Below are 16,988 nucleotides of genomic sequence, written 5' to 3'. Positions count from 1 at the left end.
CCGTCACGCTGTTTACGAGGCCACTAATCTCTCGCTGTCGCCTCCCTCGATGCTGCACGTGGGCCCGCCCAGGCGGGTCCACATCAGCAGGGCCCTTTTGGTGTGCCACGCGCCCATGCGAAGTCAATGGCACGACTGAGATGAACCCGACTCCGCACTGGACGGCCCAGATCGACGCCGCTCTTGATCGGACGGATTGGATCTCCTCTTCGCGTAAAGTCCAGGGCAGCTCGTGTAAAAAGTCCACGCCTGACGCCGGGGTGGTGCTACCTTGATCAGCTGACAAGTCACCGCTAAAATTTACATTTTAGTTTGATATTAAAGATTTCAATCATAACTTGTTTTCAAGTGTTTATTTTAAATTATTAGGAACACGTAGACATATATATTACTAATAAACCATTACGACTTATAAACACATTTGCGAATTGTCTAACTGCTCCTAAATGTGAATTGTCTAACTGCTCCTCCTGTTTTACCCCTTCCAAACCATAAGAATTTCATCATTTCATTGCTAAGATTATATTCAAATTATAATAACTCATAAATCATGAAATCATATAATATAATATAACATAGGATTTCATCATTTAAAAGTATAGTTAACGAGTACCGTATTTTATACATTCAAGACCACAAATCTAATATAAGGAAATACCAAATCCGGTGCTAGGTATGTATATTTCGAAACAGAGCGATTATTGCTGGTACAACTCAAAATTTAAATCAATCAACTTTACGGATGATGATTTTACATTGACTCATCATCTTGCTGATCAAGAAAAAATCGGCCACTGGTAAACAGTGGAGCGACAATCGGGCATCACTTCTGTTGGATTCCATTCGATGCCCGAAAAGAACGAACGAAAGAGAGCACGTTCTGCTTGTTCCGTAAGCCAAGAAGGTGGGGGCTATAAAGGTCAATTCCTCTTCTCTCTCCTCCACCTCAATCCCCTCTCCTCCCCCACGATTCAAATCGATACCCCAAAGAAAAAAAAAATCACGCGACGAGAGCTCTCTCGATCTAGGGATCCCCTCTCGCTGTCGCCGCCGCCTCCGGCCAAAACCCTAGTTCCAGAGGCGGAGCCCCCCTTGCTCGCGCTTCCCATGGAGGACGGCGTCTTCTCCTCCTCCTCCTCCGCGCCGGCGTCGACGGCTGCGGCGACGGCGGCGGCGGCTGCGGCGGCGGTGGGGTCGTCGGTGATCCCGATCGTGAACAAGCTGCAGGACATCTTCTCGCAGCTGGGGAGCAGCTCCACGATCGACCTGCCGCAGGTCGCCGTCGTGGGGAGCCAGAGCAGCGGCAAGTCCAGCGTCCTCGAGGCGCTCGTCGGCCGGGACTTCCTGCCGCGGGGCTCCGACATATGCACGCGCCGCCCCCTCGTGCTGCAGCTCGTGCACCAGCCCCGCCGGCCCGCCGAGGCCGAGGCCGACGAGTGGGGGGAGTTCCTCCACCTCCCCGGGCGCCGCTTCTACGACTTCCGCGATATCCGCCGCGAGATCCAGGTTCGCCTCCCCCCTCGCACTCTCTATCTTAACTCGATGATTGATTTTGGCTTTCTAATGATTGATTGGTCGATATCGTTAGTTTTGTACCTGCGGTTCTTATGCTCTTAGTGCACTACGCTGTTCGTGAGTTCGCTGGTAATGCTGTTTTGTTACGGAAGCTTGTTAGGGTTTTGAATAATTTTAGTGGTGGTTTGGATGAATCATTAGTATTGTACTGTTCGTGAGTTTACTGGTAATGTTGTTGTGTAACGACAGCTTGTTAGGGTTTTGAATAGTTATATGGTTGTTTGGATGAATCATTAGTAAATCGTTCTGGTTTCTGCTGTATGCGCTGCTGGGTAAGCTCTATAGGTTTAGTGAAATTGGGTACTATCTTCTACCAGGTTGGATTGGGAGATACCCCTTCGGGTGTAGTTCTATCTTCATATTTTCATAGCTGCTTTTTAGGTGACTTGAGCTCATTTGTGTTTCTTCAAAGGTTTTGTACGTGCTATATATCACCATATCGAAAGTCTGTTTGATTTACTAATTAATTATCTTTTAGAGTTTTGTACATTCTGCCTTCGGTTGTATATTGTTAGTTTGAACTTCCTTAGTGATTTGCTTGAATGAGATTGCTTATTTCCATGTGTGTTTGGTGGCGTTTATCCTATTCTGATTAATGACTATTGTTTTTATTGATCTGGAACGAACTGGTTGCAGAGTTTAGTGGTTATGTAAAATTTGGTACCAGAGAAGTGTGCACAATATTGCTTTTGATTTAATATCTTTTCATGTTTGCTAGAAAAATTATACTCCCTTCGTTTCACAATGTAAGACTTTTTAGATTTGTCTAGATTTATCGATTGATTCATGTATATGGTTTGTATATGTTTCTAGATTCATTAGCATCCCTATGAATTTAGGTAAGGCTAAAGAGTCTTATGTTGTGAAACGGGGGGCACTATTTGTGGTAGTCTTTGAACAAATTATACCATAGGGTACTATGAAACATTCCTTATCAATGCAGGCAGAAACAGATCGGGAGGCCGGTGGTAATAAAGGCGTGTCTGATAAGCAGATACGACTGAAGATCTACTCACCAAATGTTCTAAATATCACATTGGTCGACTTGCCTGGAATAACTAAGGTTCCAGTTGGTGACCAACCAACTGACATTGAGGCCAGAATAAGGACTATGATATTGTCATATATCAAGCACAAGACATGTATCATCTTGGCTGTTTCGCCAGCAAATGCAGATTTATCAAATTCCGATGCTCTCCAAATTGCCCGAAATGCTGACCCTGATGGTATTCACTGCAGAGTTTATGTGTAATCCAGTAGATAATATGTGTTAATATTTTCTCTTAATAGTTGATTCATTGTTCTCGTAGGCTCTCGAACAATCGGTGTGATCACAAAGGTTTGATCCTGAACCTTCAGTTTTCCTGTCTGGATTAAATAAGCATCCTGCTCATACCATCCAACCCTGAAGTTTGCTTCATTTCTATTATCTTCCAGCTGGACATAATGGACAGGGGCACTGATGCTCGTAACTTTCTGTTGGGAAACGTGATCCCATTACGACTAGGCTATGTTGGAGTGGTAAACCGCAGTCAGCAGGTACTTCATTTAAGATCACTTGTAGAGCTTATGCTTAATCTAAAGCACATCTGCGTTAATAATTCTACTAAGGCCGCGTTCGTTCCCCCTGGCAAGATAACTTAACTCCCTCGTTTTCCGCACGCATGCTTTCCGAACTGCTGAACGGTGTATTTTTTGCAAAAATTTTCTATAGGAAAGTTGTTTTAAAAAATCATATTAATCTATTTTATATTTTTTAAATAATTAATAATTAATTAATCATGTAGTAATCTATTACTACGTTTTCCGTACCAGGTAAGTTAACTTATCTACCCCTCCCACCGAACGCAGCCTAAGTTGCTTTCTTTCACTTATAGTGCCATAGTGAACAAACTTTGTCATGACTCAGGGAGTGAGCTCATTGTGTATGTCTGTATGATAGCCATAACGCCCAGCTGGAGTAGTTGTTTGCCATTACTGCCTGCTGATTGATGATAAATAATGATTAATAGCTAGTATCCAGAGCTTTGAATCTAATGATTTTAGTACCTCATAATTACATATTATTTGAAATGCCCTAGTAAATAGTAATTATGGATATCCCTTGCCATAATCCTCCATTATAGTGTTAAGCTTGTTGTACCGTGGAAAAAGTTTACTTAAGGTATCTTTTATATACTTTTTTCAATGCTGCAGGATATCAAATCAGACCTCAGTATCAAGGAAGCTCTGGCGCGTGAAGAAAGTTTCTTCCGTACTCACCCGGTAGGCTGCAATGATGTTGTTATTACTTCAATATGCCTATTTTCTTCTGACATGTAACATGTTGTGAAACACATTTTTCTTCACTTTTTAGGCATACAATGGTCTTGCTCAGTACTGTGGCATACCACAATTAGCAAAGAAGCTAAACCAGGTACTTTTGTGTGTAATGGAATATCAGCTATAGTTAATCTGATAATTTCCATTTTTTATGTTGTAATTTAAAGAAAATGCACCTGTATGTTTCAGATTTTGGTCCAACATATAAAGACTGTTCTGCCAGGATTGAAGTCCCGCATAAGTTCTCAATTGACAGCTACTGCTAAGGAGCTTTCCTTTTATGGTGATCCAGTCGAGTCCAAGGTCTGGTTTGAATTAAAATTCTTTGGTCCAAGTGACGAAAGCGTAAATTTTCGCTTGAAATGATTTTTCAGCAATATTACCTGACTTTGTTTATTTAATGCTTAATGAAAGGCTACTTCATCTCTGTTTTCAGCTAACTTTTGTGTCCTCTGTTGATTTCATGACTGCAGGCAGGGCAAGGTGCCAAACTTTTGAACATTCTGGCTAAGTACTGTGAAGGTATTTTTTGAATTGTGACAACTGTGCTGGATATACTATATGTGTGTTTAGAAGTCATGATGTAATTCTTTTGAATCAAGTTTTATCATGTCCTGAAAGCTGTTCTTGAATCACGGTTAATTGTGCTATTGATATGATGTGTATGATTAGAATTTGGAAGTCATGACTTGTGTTATTTTTTATAATTCTTATCATATGGCCATTCTTTTATTTGAGTTGTCTCTGTTACTTTATTGTCCCATTTTTTTTAAAAAAAACATGTTTATGTTGTAGCTTTCTCCTCAATGGTGGAAGGGAAAAACGAGGATATATCAACAATTGAACTTTCTGGTGGAGCAAGGATCCATTATATCTTTCAATCTATCTACGTTAAAAGCTTAGAGGTTTGTGGTTTAGTTGCATGTTCTGGTACTACCTTTTCACTATGCTGCAAAGTATCATTCGTTATATAGAGTTATAAAACTTGTGTTATATAGGATGTTGACCCTTGTGAGGATGTTACTGATGAAGACATCCGTATGGCTATACAAAATGCGACTGGTCCTAGGAGTGCTTTATTCGTACCTGAGGTATACATTGCACTTTTGAAAGAGCAATTATAAGAGTAATTCATGGATAATTGGCAGTTAAGCTGACAATTGTTCTGTTGCTAACGTTTTTCAGGTACCTTTTGAAGTCCTTGTACGCAGGCAGATCAGCAGATTGCTTGATCCAAGCCTCCAGTGTGCAGGTTTTATATATGACGAGCTAGTCAAGGTTAGACCTGACAATCATACAGCTTTGGCCCTTTTGGCACTTGTTCTGCATCGCCATCTGCTAATGCCTAGTATAGCTAGTACACATGTGTTTCCTTAATATGCCCACTTGCAGTTGTGATGCATCTAACATGCTGATGTATTGTTTCTCTGTTAGTTCTTGAGCTGACAAGTTCCATTTTTCTGTAGATGAGCCATCGTTGTCTTGCTATTGAGCTGCAGCAGTTTCCTCTGCTCCGCAGGAGCATGGATGAAGTAATTGGGAGGTTTTTACGTGATGGGCTTAAACCAGCACAGGATATGATAGCACATATCATTGAGATGGAGGTAAAAAATCATTATCATGTTGGATGTAGGTCCACAAATTGCCTTGTACTGTTACCCCCATAACCCAGTATTTTGTAACTTATGAATTATGTACAAAGCAAACTATTTCAGTCCAGTTAGTGTTTGGGCTGCTGATAGCTGGTTACCTACCCCCCCCCCCCCCCCGACTTACTCTTTGAATTTGCATAGATATGTTATATCTATTTCATTTTATAACCTGCAACTATATTATGGTTCAGGCGGATTACATAAACACCTCTCATCCAAATTTCATCGGCGGCAGCAAGGCTGTTGAGCAAGCACAGCAGCAAGTTAGGTCTTCTAGACTGGCAACAGTGGCTAGAAGGGTATGTATACAGTATATGTATCATTACAATTTTCTTTTATTCTCTAATTCTGAAAGCAATTTAGTGACACTATGATAGAATCAATGCCAGTACATTGTGTTTGAGGTGTTTGCATACTTTGGGAAAAACTCTTAATTGGATGGGTGGCTGCCATAATTTGCGGGCCATCTGAGCTAAAAGCTGGATGAGCAGTACATGCAATTATATACATCCTCCATGATTTTGTATATGACATAGTTAGTTCAAAATTGAAGTAACCAATGTCATACAAGAAAAATGGAGGTAGTAATAAATGTTTAGCAGCTAAAAATAATTCTTCTCCATGACTTCTCTATAATTTCATAATAACCCTTGTTATGCTCAGACCATAGTGGATATTCACAAGTTTGTATTCAACCATTTTATTTACTAGATGGGTACCTTGCTCATTGTTGCGGAAGAACTGTGTGATAATATAGTATATATGAGTTCTAATTTTTTTTCTTACCTACTATATGATTTTTTCATGTGTTTATGTATTTTTGCGCCTTTATCAATTATCCATAAGTTATAAATGATTGGGTTATATGGTATGCCTTTTAGGGAAGAGATGCAATTTACACTCTTGATGAATCATCTAAAGGCTAAAAACGATTGAGGTGATGTGAAGTGAAGAGATGCAATTTGCACTCTTGATGTGTCATTCTAAGGCTAAAAACAATTGAAGTGATGTGACTTCATGAGAGAAGAGAGAATTAGCATTAACTACACATAGTGGGCATGAACTTTATAGAAAGAAATGATTCAGTGAGAGGCATGGCTAAATAAACTCATGCTGTGCTGTGAAACACCATTTAGAACTTGTGCTATACATGCACCGTCTTGCTGCCCCCAATTTGGTAAATTGAATAATGTTTACAGATTGTTTAGTTCTCTATAATTTGCATCATCATTCCTTGTTTATCTAACCTACTATACTACAGGAAGGAGTAGATGCTGATAAGCCACAGGCTTCTGATAAAACTCAAAAACCACGTGCGCTGTTGGGTAGAACTGGCGTAAATGGAGTAGTCACAGATCACATCCAGGTTTTGTCATTACCATTTTTGTTAGCCATGCAATTTCGATAATTGTGGAATTGTTTAGGCACTTACACCTGACATTTCTACTTCCGATTTTGTCATCCACTATCAGGGTTTACGGCCTGCTGCTGAGGCTGAGAGGCCTGGATCTTCAGGTTAGGCTTTCTTACCTGGGTATTTTAAAAAACTACAAGGCAATTTATGTGGGCCCAATTTATTGGCCATCTTTCAGGTAGTGGAAGCACATCTTTCTGGCAAACAATATTTTCTTCTAGTGATGACCGGACACATTCTTCTGCAAAAGACAACTCATCAAACAAATCTTATACAGCTTCTACTTCCCACCTGGAACATGCACTCTCTACAATACAACTAAGAGAGGTGAGCTATCATATTAGCCTTAGTATTTTTCTCATCAATGTTATTTGAATTTCTCCAAGTGATTGATTGAGGCAATTGTCGAACAGCCACCAGTTGTCCTGAAGCCGTCAGAAAGCCAGTCTGAGCAGGAGGCACTTGAAATAGCAATAACTAAACTGCTATTGAAGTCATATTACAATATAGTGCGGAAAAATGTGGAGGACTTTGTTCCAAAGGCAATCATGCATTTTCTGGTCTGTGATCCTTATCTGACCTTTCTCATTTTTACTTGCATTTCATAGGATGGTGATTTACGTTATGTGCACGCATTATTTCTGTTAGAACTACTTATGTTTACTTGGACATGTAACATGACTTTCTATGTACTATGTTTTTAGTATCATGGTAAGCATAGACAACGGTAAAATATATTTGACCATATGTATAAGGTATCTCTTAAAAAGGAAGTGCAAGTGTGTAACTGGATCACAAATTTCATGTAATTGGTTGATTTTCATTCCATTGGATGGATTGCTAATTACAAATGGTTCCTGGTACATAAATAGATTTGAAAGAATCTTGCCTATATATCTTCTCCACCCTTATGAGTTATGATTCCGCTTAGTGCATTTTCTAGTGGCAAGGAAGCTGAGCAGGAATCCTTGTTATGCTTGTTTTGCAAATTTGCCCTTGGGGTTGATGTTGCATGTTCTTAGGGATTTGTTTTTCGTGCAGGTTAATCACACAAAAAGGGAGCTGCATAATTACCTTATAACTAAGCTTTATAGGTGAGGGAAGCTGGCTCTACTCTATGTGAAAGTCAATTTGTCTGCTATACATTATAAGTATTTCAAACACTGTATCTTTCCCTGTGAACCATTGCAGAGACGATCTCTTTGCGGACATGCTCAGAGAACCTGAGGAAATAACCATAAAGAGGAGGCAGATACGTGATACCCTCAAAGTCCTTCAGCAAGCATACAAAGTATGTTTTGGCAGAGCTTTAAGTTCCCCCATTTTGATTATGTTCATGGCTACATAGATCAAACCTTTTTATTTATATCAATTCATCACTTCTTTTTGGCTTTGTGATATTCTTCAGACTTTAGATGAGATACCGCTTGAAGCGGACACCGTCGAGAGAGGCTATTCGCTGGACTCCGATGCAACAGGTCTACCAAGGGCACATGGGCTTTCTTCATCCTTCCACGATGGGAGCTCGCCATATTCGACCCCAAAGCAACCAAGGTCAAGGAAATCTAGCCACTCAGGGGAACAGCCGCCATTCAATTCTGACGCCAGCGGTAACGGATTCTGATATCGCCTTTCACGACCGTCACGCCAACTGGTGAGTCGACCAGCCGATGCGCTGTCGACCGTGTTTGCACGCATTCTGCGTTCAGTTTGTTGGCACCCGATAGATGTATGCCTTTTTTTCTAGTTCTACTATTCTTTTCACTCAGTGTTGCGCGCAATGAAGCCATGACATGGTGCGAGTTTTGCCCGTTTGCCCCACCCTTTGTACAGTGTTATATTTCGCTGCCCAATCATTTCATCATAAAATGATATATCAGTGATGGGTATAGTTTTTTGTTAAAGCCCAGGGAAGAAGAGTATGGTAACGTGCTCATGTATCTTAAAAGACGGTTTTGCCTTGCAAAATCTGACAAGGTTGGATGGTTAGTTAAGGATATGCAAAACAAAATTTGTGTTGCATAAAGTTATTGGTCTGTACCAGTATTAGTTTGGTGATTTCAGTCGATCACTGCTGCGATTTGCAAAGAGAAGCTCATTCATTTATTTGTCCTTTCACCATGCAATGGCCTGAACTGTTAACGATGCTTTTTTTTTTTTGGTCCTTATACAATGTTTCCTTGTGCCGTGGCAATTCTCGCGATGCACCCGTGTTTGTAACAAGCACCAACAATAAGATGAACGCATATGTACAGTGATCTGCGCTTCTGAACATGATAACAGGCTCAAATCCAAAGGAATGTTATACGGCTACACGCTACGTCTCCTCGAGGTATCCCATCTAAAGCTCCTCACGGGTAAATCCCTGCGCACAAAAAAAGTTCGGATGCTAGCAACTTCAGTGATATCATCATTTTAAAGGACATAAATTACCTAAACAAAGTTCCTAGAAGACAGATATTGGTTGGGCAGGTTTCTCGAATTACCTGAATCTTCTAGATGCCTGGTTGGGCGGATGTGAAATTCCGCAGAACTCAAGTAAAAGTCTACCAGATCTAGCCATGTCCAGCCTTCCAAATGTCTAGCAAAATTGTTTCTGTTGGATTAGCTTTTCGAGGGTCTACTTGGCTTTCTTCTTCTTAGCTTTCTTCCTTTTCTTTTGATCAGCCTCAGATTCTCGTTTGAAGATTGCCAAAACTTCGATGCTGCATCAGTAATTCCTCCATTCAATCAATGTGATCACGGGCATATCAAGCAGATAGCATAGAAACAATAAATCACTCGTCTTGATAAGTAATGTGATAAACCAAGAATGGACTGAATGCGGCTGGCCTTTTACGCAAGTAATTGAATCCAGATTGCTTAGAGCAGGTCAGTTAATAGCTTATGGCAAGCTGATTGTTATGATCATTTAAACCAGCTCCATGAGCCCATAGGCAAAGCCCATGTTCGACAAAGATCAGACAGCAAATCAGGAATGCAGATGAGAAACCATATCAATTTTGTCTTCAAAATATTAGTGTTGATTGCTAAAAAGAATGTATAGTCATGTTTCATTTACCCTATCCAAGTATGCTAAACTTGAAAAGAAATTCTAGTCTATGATAACCCAAGAAAAAGAGCAGTCAGGGAGGAGTTTTACGTTCCTGGGAAATCCCACAACTTTATACTACAGATAAAAACTCCTAAACAGATCTGCACAGCAATCGGAATAAAATGCAAGGGAAAACATCAAGTTTAGAGGTCAGAATACCTATCAGTGCCAGGGAAGAAATTAAAAGCATGAGCATCCTGCAAATGCCAGGCCTTACTGGACATCAAGCTTTTGCAGTCCTGCAGATGAAATAGTTATAAATAACATAAAGTCACCAGGATAGCCAGAGTACATATATTGGAGAAAGCTCATAATTCAGGTTCGGCAAACTAGCTGAGCACATGATACATTACATATGGAACTGTTACCTTCTTAAAACTATCCCATCCACAGCTAATGTATATAAGAGTTTCTGGCCATGTTCCACTACTTTCTTCCAATGGTGTACTATCAACTTGAACAGCTGCCTCTCTTGCTCTCAAGATCCAGGGTCTCTTCTCATCGTTGACCTTCGTAGGTGAACTGTGTTCATGTACCGAATGCCACTATTAATAATTTTATCATAACAAACAGAATTCACAGATTAAGAAACCTCAGACTGGTCATATAATATAGGCATGAGAGCACAGAACTGTGAATGATATTTCCTGTTTCTACCTTTTCGCCTTATATGACTTGCGCTCAGACAAAGCAACTTTCTGTAAAGCACAGATAACAGAAGGGTGCAATCCTTTCCTGGGTGGATCCACGATAACAACACTTGACCCTTTGAGCCAATGAACAGGTTCCTGGTACGAGGAAGGTTCGGACTGAATCCTCACGATATGAGATGTAACCTCAGTAGAAAAATACAGGTTTAGTTACATACGACGGAAGCATCGGTGTTGTGCCAGGTTATAGTACAGCCAAGGTTTGGCGGAAGTCGGCTTGCTGACTTTTCAAAAGACATTTTTGACAATTTGTTTATTTCAACACATTTCACAGACCTGGAAAAAAAAAAGGGAAAAAGAAATCATGCACTACCTGAATAAAAGAAGCATGCCACCTGAAAGGCTATAAGGTAAAGATGAATATGTACAACCCAGGCTGGACCAAATTTCAAGGCTTGAGCCAGCTGTGCCACTGAACCAGGCCCAAATGTTCTAATAAATATCATAACATTTTCCAAAATTAATATAAAAATATTTCTAGTGAAAAAATAATTGTTTGAATTTCCAGGCCTAAGCTGGGCTTCTGGCCAAGACACAAAACCAAAGACCTGTTTAGTGGAACCTGTTTTGGCAGATCCAGAGCAGCCCATAGAACCTTGTATTTTTCAGGTCAGGCCCAATGTAGGGTTTGACCAGGTCTAGATACAACAAAATATTGTAAAGTGTAAACCGGATTGTATAACTCTACTTTTTCCATACCACTACTATTCTACTGGATCTGATTTGTATCCTACAAACAAAATAAGTTCTGTAGTCCAAGATGATGCCTCCAACAGATGGTAACAAATGTAATGAACATGAAGCAAAGAATCAGGTTATGAAGTTTTTAACATGTGCATATAAAACCAAAATGTGGCTATTGCTCTTCAGTATCCCAATTGTGAAGTACTGATGTCATTTGACAAGCCCTAAATTCAATACAGAGATAAACTCACCTACATTTCTTCGAAGCAGCAAGGGATAGTCCAATAACACCAGCACCAGAATACAAGTCAACAACTGTTGATCCACGTGGTACATATTTGTGCAACTTATGCAGTAATGCGTTAAAAGACTGCAAAAAGGTCAGACCAATCGTAAGACATGGATGGTATGAAATTAGATATCCTATGGCACTTCTCCTCCAACCATGTCTAGGATTCACATGCACGCAGGCAGCAAAACAATATGTGGAGTATGCTTGTATGGAATGATTCTAATATTGATCACTATATCTACAATTGATTACATATGGATGAAATTTATTGCTTTGCATAGTTAAGTTCTACATGAATAAAGAATAACTTTAATTGTACATACCAAAGTATTAGCCTGCCCAAAGCTATAAGGATCCAGAGAAATATCAACTCCTCCATAACGCTCCCATAAGTCTTTCTCCCCAATGAGATGTCTCCATTTATGCCCAAAAATTATCTGCAGACGTAATATTCTTTCGTGAATAAAATAAAGAAGCATAACCCTGATCGTAATGTTCATTCATCTCTTTTAACTTGTAAGCCAACAATTATTATTTAATTAAATTTTATACATTAAGAACAGAAAGGAAAAGATGGAGAACGCCTTGGATTTTTTTAAAAAAATTCTAGTCCACTAGATTTTTGACATGATGTGCTGTATATACACCTCCTTACAGATTGCACAGATGCTGACTTTAGCATGTAGTTTTATATGGGGGCATTAATATGGTTTTGTTGCAGCCAAAACAACATGGTTACCACCAGCCAATCAATGAGGAATGATTGCTACATACTTGATGAATATATATATATGTGTAATCAACTTATACAAGTGGCACTGTTTTCATTTTTTTAGATAATGTGGCATTGTTTTCATCCATATGTAATGGGTATGTTTTATAATTATAGAATGGATATGACAAGATGTGTGGCAACACGTGTCATATTCACTCGATTTCATCTTCAAGTCTAGCATCGTTAAGCCAGTAGATCTGAGCCTCTAAAAGTGAATGAATTATACAATGTTCAACTTCATATAAAACATTAGTTTTTTACAGTATCCATAATGAAAATGGTGAACACAGTATGTACATTAATAATTAGTTATCCAACAGAAGTACAATAAGTTCAGTTGTATTTGCTGAAACTCAGCGGCATATCTTACGTTGCTGGCTGTTGTCTGAAAATTGGCCCATATAGAGTGAATCAGATGCACAGTACCTTTCGCTCCTCCATTTCTCCATAAAAACTGCCACAAGGAACACGTAGATTGAGGATATGGTTGTGTGTGTGTGTGTGGGGGGGGGGGGGGGGGGAGGAGGTGTGCAAGTACTGAAGGAAAGCAAAACAGCAGCCACATGTACTGTAGCCACAGAACCTCATTCGTCATCTTACTTCTGACAATAAACTCAACTTCTCTGAATTTTGGGAGTGCTCGTCCCTTGAATTCCAAACCAGTGAAACCTGGACTCTTCCTGGTTAAGCAAACAGCACGTTTAAATTAATTTGGAATAAGGAATAGACAGGAACTTGGAGCAATTAGCACATGAGGAATCAGGCTAACCTTGCTCATATCTTTTTGCAACTGGAATAGATGTGTTATATGTTGTCACAGCCATCTAGCGAATATGTAAAACAAATCAAATGCACCAGGATCACTAACATAATGACATGGGAGTTTATTTAAGAAAAGGAGTATAATTGATAAGGTGCCATTTTTAGCTACAGAAAGATATGTAAGATTTCATTCAAATAGCTATACATATTATATGCACGCTATCAAGAAAAAGTAACAATCACCTGCACATATCTCAGTTCGCCAGTACCTGCATCTTCATCAAATGGCTGAATATTCAACTCAGATATACCTAAAAGATCATAGTGTCGTTATATTAGATTTCAGTTAGCAATGGAAAAGGTATACTTTCTGCATATCCCTATGAAGCAACAAGCAAGCAATTATAGGACCTGCCTTGTCTTAGAAGCTTGATGGTAGCATTGATGCTTGGGTGATGAGCTGAAGAATATGTGAAACAAAAAATTTATAAACAGACGTACAAAATAACACTTATTACAATCAAGTTCAAGCAGATCATCAGAGCTTCATTACTTAGGTCATGGTACCTCTGCACTCTGGAATATCTGCAACAGTGTGTGTTCCTTCCTGATATAAGCCAATCAATGGGCTCTCTGGTGTTCCACGTATAGCTAGCTTTGCACGGCACCGCCATTCCCTCTGAAAAGCACCATTTTCATGTTTAGCAGAAAAGTAAAGCCACCATAATTTCTTAAATAATCTAAATATCTAAATAATTACTGAGAGATGGATTCATATGACAATGTCGCTTATTACAGGGTTTGCATGCCTAGGAACAACACAGCAGTATAACGGAAGGTATCACATGACGTAGCCACATAGGCCGTCAGAAAGAAAAATACCATCAGGTTGATTGGATATATAAAGCTGGGTTACAATTTTGCTTTTAAAAAGAAACATAAGAGCTATACAATGGACACGATTCATTAACTATTATCTATCCCTGCACAATTGAATGATAATAGGCTAGTTAGACACATTCGGATGATACAATTTTCAGGTGTATAAGTAACTTGATGTCCTCAAAACACTAGCATCGGTTTGCCAAACCTATTTCAAAACTGAACTAAAAACCATGCCCTACTGGTCCACTACAGATTACTCCTCAACAACTAAACTAATTACCAAGCCAAAGCTGAGGAATCGTGAATTCGTGTCACGTTAAACTAATCTTAGCACCAGGTAACTAAAACAACAACACGAATCACATTGTGCACGGTCAAAAAATTCCAGGAGCTACGCGTACCAGCCTGCCTCTGCTGAAGGTGAAATCTCCTACTCCGTGTCCATTGAAGAAATTCTCCACCTCCTGCAACACCGCAGGCTTGTCCAAATCCACCTCATGCGTGCATCCGGAACACCTGCAGATAGCGCAGCAGAAAATCCACTTCACGGTTCTCTTACACACATGCGCGTGCGCGTGCGTGGCGTGTGAGGGAGGTAGAGCGAGAGAGAGACGTACGAGTTGAAGTGGACGCATTCGAGGCACGTCGCGGAGGAGGGGGATAAGGCAGACGTGGTGATGGGAGGCAGCGTCGCGGTGGCGGCGGCTGGGCTCCGCGCGACGGGCTCGAGACGAGGCGGCGGCGGGGGAGCGGGAGCGGGAGGTTTAGTAGGAGGAGCGGGAGCGGGTGGGGGTGGAGGGCGAACGCGAGTGCGGGGAGGAGGGCGGGTCCGGGTCGGGGTGGCAAGGCGCGTGGCGGACGGCGCCGGCCAAGGGAGCAGCCCCGCCGGGGGAGGCATCGCCGGCGGCGAGGGAGGAGGAGGAGGAGAGGCGGGAAGAGAGGGAAATGAAGCGGATAAGCCGGAGAGGAGGGAGATATTTCTCCTTCCCAACCTTTTAAAAAAACATTTAATCGTTCTATTTTGAATATTTTGTTTGAAAGCGAAAATTGAGAAATAAACATGCTAAGGGATATCTCGCTCGTTTAAACGGTGAAAACATAAATTCCACAGTTTCTCAAATAAACCAATAAAGTTAGGTGTCAATTCAAAATTTGATGATGCAATAGCAATCTCATTTTATTTAATATTTTAGTACCGCAGCTATATAAGTGACTTTATAATTGACTAATATGCATTTTCACAATGTGCTTGTCTCGATACCGCTCTGTTACCGCTTTATATTTGCATTGCGCCGGTCTCGTTACCGCCCTCGTAGTATTGATTCGCATTGGGTTCATTCCTCTCTACTCTTACCTCTTTGCTACTGCTGTCGTTCGCTATGAACCAGTGTCGTGGAAAATGGCCGACTCGGCCGTTTAGTCAGCCGTTTAATCGGTGGCGATAGTAAAATCGTCTCGTATCGATGATACGGTCGTCATTTTATGTTTATGAACGTTAAATTTCTGTATTTAACGATTAATCATCTGTTTTTCCGTTTAATCGTCCGCATAATCCGTATAAATAGAAAAATCTACTGCCACAGTAGCTAACCAATCTAGACTCTATACATTTTATTTTGGTATGTTTGACATTTCTATCATTGACAACTAATTATACTTATATTTGTGCCTATGTTTACTACCATTTATATTTTATTATATTTTTTACAATTTATAATAAAAGTAAACTAAAAATATTACTATTTGGAATGAAATTTTAACCTTTACACGACATGATTATTTTTATGATTGCTCAAATTAATAATGATATAAATACATCTATTTTATATGATCTTAGATATTTAAATATCCCAAAAAAAGAGTAATACTAATGTATACATATATTAATATAAACATTATATTCCCGTATAATTCCGATTAATCATCCGTATTCCGATTAATCATTTGACGGCATCCTCTTCGTCCGACATCCGTATTCCGTTTTCCACGACACTGCTATGAACACACCACCTTCTAACGTTTTTCTCCTTGCTTCACATACCGCTGATCATCCTCTCATCAACTCATAGCATCGTCACGGCCTCATAACCTCATTGTTATTACTGTGTTCGCCATCAACTATTAGGAAATTGTCACGCTATACCTCCTTATATACTTGGAAGCATACCTTTTATTCCTTCTCCTACGTGCCCTGCATCCTATCTTGGTTAGCTATCATCATCTGAGGATTGAGAGTTCGTCCGAATTTGTTGAACAATAAGAGGGTGACATAGATAGACAAAGACTTCGAGAAGGATCTAAAGGTTACATAATTACGTATTTATAACCCTCAAAATGGTTTGCATGTCATATAACAAACACAAACACAAACGTTCAAAAATTGTGGAAACACCAATAGTGTGACGATGGAGCAATGGAGATATTATTTAAATCTTGATGATCACGAATATCATGCACGTGTCTACGCGTTTTAATAGGATTAAGGTTCATCAATAGTATTTGTTTATCTAAACATATGAGGGGGTCGTATATGCAGATGTGTGGCGTGCTACGAGTGTTCAGTGTATGTACATGTCCGTCTTACTACTTTCCTACATTTTCATTTACTTCACCGTTAACTATTATTGTTTTAACTTTGACCATTAATAACATTTAAACGATCGGTTGATGATTAGTAAAAATGATATTGTTGTATATTTATAAGTCATATATCACTAGTGTAACATATTTTTAAATATACATAATATTATTTTAAAAAAGAGGGATGGTTAAAGTTACTAAAAAAACACTACCTATGTCCCTAAATGTTTGACGTCGTTGACT

The 16,988-nt window shown here is 39.8% G+C and overlaps 2 protein-coding genes across 4 annotated transcripts; one reads left to right on the top strand and one right to left on the bottom strand.

The window, feature by feature from the left end:
• Positions 1 to 934: 934 nt before the first annotated feature.
• LOC102705964 (dynamin-related protein 3B-like) lies at positions 935 to 9,048 on the top strand. 2 transcript variants are annotated; one of them, XM_015842868.1, is made up of 20 exons: positions 935 to 1,506; positions 2,519 to 2,801; positions 2,886 to 2,914; positions 3,013 to 3,114; positions 3,772 to 3,840; positions 3,932 to 3,991; positions 4,087 to 4,200; positions 4,371 to 4,419; positions 4,693 to 4,802; positions 4,896 to 4,988; positions 5,083 to 5,175; positions 5,364 to 5,501; positions 5,741 to 5,848; positions 6,811 to 6,915; positions 7,022 to 7,064; positions 7,241 to 7,290; positions 7,377 to 7,523; positions 8,005 to 8,057; positions 8,155 to 8,254; positions 8,372 to 9,048. In XM_015842868.1, exons 1-20 carry the CDS (start codon positions 1,108 to 1,110, stop codon positions 8,585 to 8,587), a joined length of 2,361 nt encoding a protein of 786 aa, XP_015698354.1. In that variant the 5' UTR covers positions 935 to 1,107; the 3' UTR covers positions 8,588 to 9,048. The 2 variants fall into 2 exon arrangements, with proteins under 2 accessions (XP_015698354.1, XP_006645242.1); XM_006645179.2 differs by having other exon boundaries at positions 7,142 to 7,290.
• LOC102710176 (uncharacterized RNA methyltransferase pc1998) lies at positions 9,044 to 15,134 on the bottom strand. 2 transcript variants are annotated; one of them, XM_006646554.3, is made up of 16 exons: positions 14,783 to 15,134; positions 14,567 to 14,681; positions 13,848 to 13,959; positions 13,696 to 13,740; positions 13,524 to 13,591; positions 13,288 to 13,342; positions 13,119 to 13,198; positions 12,889 to 12,972; positions 12,067 to 12,180; positions 11,703 to 11,821; positions 10,926 to 11,043; positions 10,715 to 10,845; positions 10,426 to 10,579; positions 10,217 to 10,296; positions 9,450 to 9,668; positions 9,044 to 9,328 (listed from the first exon to the last, which is right to left on the bottom strand). In XM_006646554.3, the coding sequence occupies exons 1-15, from the start codon at positions 15,061 to 15,063 to the stop codon at positions 9,584 to 9,586; spliced, it is 1,641 nt and encodes a 546-aa protein (XP_006646617.2). In that variant the 5' UTR covers positions 15,064 to 15,134; the 3' UTR covers positions 9,044 to 9,328; positions 9,450 to 9,583. The 2 variants fall into 2 exon arrangements, with proteins under 2 accessions (XP_006646617.2, XP_040376046.1); XM_040520112.1 differs by lacking the exons at positions 10,715 to 10,845; positions 10,926 to 11,043.
• Positions 15,135 to 16,988: the final 1,854 nt, after the last annotated feature.

Source organism: Oryza brachyantha, chromosome 1, assembly GCF_000231095.2.
Source record: "Oryza brachyantha chromosome 1, ObraRS2, whole genome shotgun sequence".
Lineage (NCBI taxonomy): Eukaryota > Viridiplantae > Streptophyta > Magnoliopsida > Poales > Poaceae > Oryza > Oryza brachyantha.
This window is presented reverse-complemented; position numbering and strand designations above follow the sequence as displayed.

Excerpts from the sequence above, each read along its gene's own strand:
- LOC102705964 (XM_006645179.2), top strand. The coding sequence starts at position 1,108 with ATGGAGGACGGCGTCTTCTCCTCCTCCTCCTCCGCGCCGGCGTCGACG. Across the intron at positions 5,176-5,363 it reads TATATGACGAGCTAGTCAAG|ATGAGCCATCGTTGTCTTGC; the intron begins GTTAGACCTGAC and ends ATTTTTCTGTAG. Across the intron at positions 6,916-7,021 it reads TAGTCACAGATCACATCCAG|GGTTTACGGCCTGCTGCTGA; the intron begins GTTTTGTCATTA and ends ATCCACTATCAG.
- LOC102710176 (XM_006646554.3), bottom strand. The coding sequence starts at position 15,063 with ATGCCTCCCCCGGCGGGGCTGCTCCCTTGGCCGGCGCCGTCCGCCACG. Across the intron at positions 13,199-13,287 it reads TGCAAAAAGATATGAGCAAG|GAAGAGTCCAGGTTTCACTG; the intron begins GTTAGCCTGATT and ends TTGCTTAACCAG. Across the intron at positions 11,044-11,702 it reads GCTGCTTCGAAGAAATGTAG|GTCTGTGAAATGTGTTGAAA; the intron begins GTGAGTTTATCT and ends TTTTTTTTCCAG.